General features: G+C 38.3%; 1 protein-coding gene across 6 annotated transcripts in view; it reads left to right on the top strand.

Moving 5' to 3' along the window:
- Window positions 1-2,500, top strand: part of LOC125048227 — a 20,454-nt gene that overhangs the window by 16,896 nt on the left and 1,058 nt on the right. For 5 of the 6 annotated variants that reach the window (XM_047646804.1, XM_047646803.1, XM_047646805.1 and 2 more), the window contains exons 5-6: window positions 1,496-1,655; window positions 2,165-2,362. In XM_047646804.1, the coding sequence (XP_047502760.1) occupies window positions 1,496-1,655; window positions 2,165-2,362 (358 nt within the window). Of the gene's footprint in view, window positions 1-1,495; window positions 1,656-2,164; window positions 2,363-2,500 lie in introns of those variants that run through there. The other variant, XM_047646809.1, reaches the window with a different exon arrangement.

Consider the following 2,500-nt stretch of genomic DNA (forward strand, 5'->3'; position numbering starts at 1 on the left):
TCCCTGACCCCAGGCTCTCCTTTGACCATGGCTCTGAACACTACAACTAATACCCCCTCCTCAATGCCGACTAGTACAGTATCCACCCTAATCAACACCCCAGGAGACATTTCTACTCCCAACATGCTCAACTTCAACAACTATACCCCCACAACCTTCTTCATCAACTACCCCATCCTCCCTTATACTACCTTACAACCTTATTGTCCCCCTCCCCAAAACACTACCTCCCTCAACACTACTCCCTCTTCCACATGCCCCCGTCCTTCTACTACCCCCATCTCTACAAAATTCTTAAATAATCTATTTAGCCCAGCCAAATGGGACCGATTTTTCGTGATCCCTCCCACAACGTCTCGCACTTTCTGCTTTGACAACCTGTTTTCATTCCTCAAATGCATATACATCCTTCACTTGATCTAACCCCTATACATTACCTTACCCAACCTTAACCCATTTACTCGTCAATTCCTTTGCCCAACTTTGACAACTAATCACTAACTCCACCATCCTTCACTACCATTTACTATAGTGCTACATGACCTTAGATGTCTAGCACATTTATTTGCTTTTAACCATTAACCATTACAGTACATCTCGGCTCACACCAGGCCAAGTACATCAGCCTTAATCTTTTGTAAGAAAGAGCAAAAATAAATCACTATGTTCACAGGCATGTAGTCTCCCCAGACCATGTCTTAACTAGGTTTATGTGAAAGTTAAAAGTTCTGACAACTTACCAGGCAGTAAACACACACCTTTGATATAACAGCACCCAGCAGAAGCTCAAAATTCTTTTTGAATACTACCAGTCATAAAAATCTGAAATAATGTTTTTTATGATGACAAATAAAGATATTTTCCTTTATCTTTGTTTTATACAATTCTTTAATTATTTGTACTTTTGTTATTCTATCATTTACTCAAATTTAAATTCACCTTTTAGATTTGCTGAGTTTTAGTTCAATCACAGAGTCTGTAGAATCTTTTTATTATTATTTAATTCTGCTATTGACCTGCTATTTATTGTCATTTATTACTCTTTTTCTTTAATTTGCTTGTCCAAGAAATTGGCTTCTGATCTTCATCACAGATTTTTATTTTTCTCAGCTTTAGTTCAAAACTAATTTTACTTACAGTACATATTCTCAGCATCATGCCATCTTACTTTAGATTTTTTTGGCTACTTAGTTTCAGCTCTTCTAAATGTCTTATTATTTTTTCAGCAACATTGCTTAAGATTTATTTCATGTCTACCTGTCCTTACCTTCTTAATGGGTAGGAATTAGAAACATGTAGTCTTTTAAGGTTAACACATCAGTACATCCTCACTTTTCTACACTTCTGAGCACCACTTTTAAACTACAAAGTTACATCCTGTAAGATATCCTTATGCTTGTCTAAAATAAATGTCTGAATACTTATTAATGAGAATTATTCTGTTGTCCCCAACAACAATGAAGGAAAAATAATCTGCTTTCCACCATTTGTGCAGGAGTCCATGTGATAAAAGGCATCTCCTCTGAGGCTTTGGGGCCCCTGCCCATTATTGATGAGCCCAAGAAAGAAACAGGGGCAGTCTGGATCTCGGGAGTAAGTGATGCAAATATGGACTGGGCTGTCATGGTTGCAAAAGCACTGCAACCTCCACTGGGGTAAGTAGTAGTGGGGAATAGAGGTATGATTGGTGATGATGTGGAAGCGGGAGTTGGGGTAGGAGTGGTGGTAGTAGAGTGAATAGTTGTAGTAAAAGTGATGGTGGTGGGAGAGTTTAAGTGGGGATGTGTTGTGAGGGCTGTGGGTTTGGTAAGGGATTGGAAGAGTGGTATAGTAGTATAATTGACCAGGAGGTTGCCCTTTTTAAGAGAGAGAGATGATAGTCTTTAATGGATTACAACCTTACTATTAATCCATTGTAGCTATGAACACTGCTGTTATCAGTATTGACTCCTTGGTTACTAACGTATTTGTAGAGCCATCAGTGTGACTTATAAAACCATCTACATGTAAACATGATAAACTAAACTCAAAGTGGACATGGCATGTATGTACATGCCATTCAAGTCAGTATTTGGTTACAACAATTCTGTCATCCATGGAATACAGATCAAAGCAAAATTATTTGTAAAATAATCTTGTTTGTTCTTTTCTTCTCATCTTCAAGGAAGTTCTACAGTCTGAGGTTCCCAAGGAGTAGCCTGACATTGGATGGTTGTAAAGAATTGATTAAGAAGCTTAGTCAGCACAATATAGTGATTCGACCCAATGGCCGAATGTATGTCACTATGGCCAGCATTAGGACCCCAGAAGTTGTTGAGCTTCGCCATTTTGCTAAGAAGAAACTAAATTGCGAATTTGACTGGTAGGTCCTTCTTATTAGTTTTGTAATTTTCTCATCTTGCCTTTTTTTCTGCTCCTCTGTCCCTATGCTCTTGCCACCCTCTTTGTATAATACACGTCCTACATTATAGCCCTCATTCCTCCTTGATATTCTGTTTCT

Source organism: Penaeus chinensis, chromosome 43, assembly GCF_019202785.1.
Source record: "Penaeus chinensis breed Huanghai No. 1 chromosome 43, ASM1920278v2, whole genome shotgun sequence".
NCBI lineage: Eukaryota > Metazoa > Arthropoda > Malacostraca > Decapoda > Penaeidae > Penaeus > Penaeus chinensis.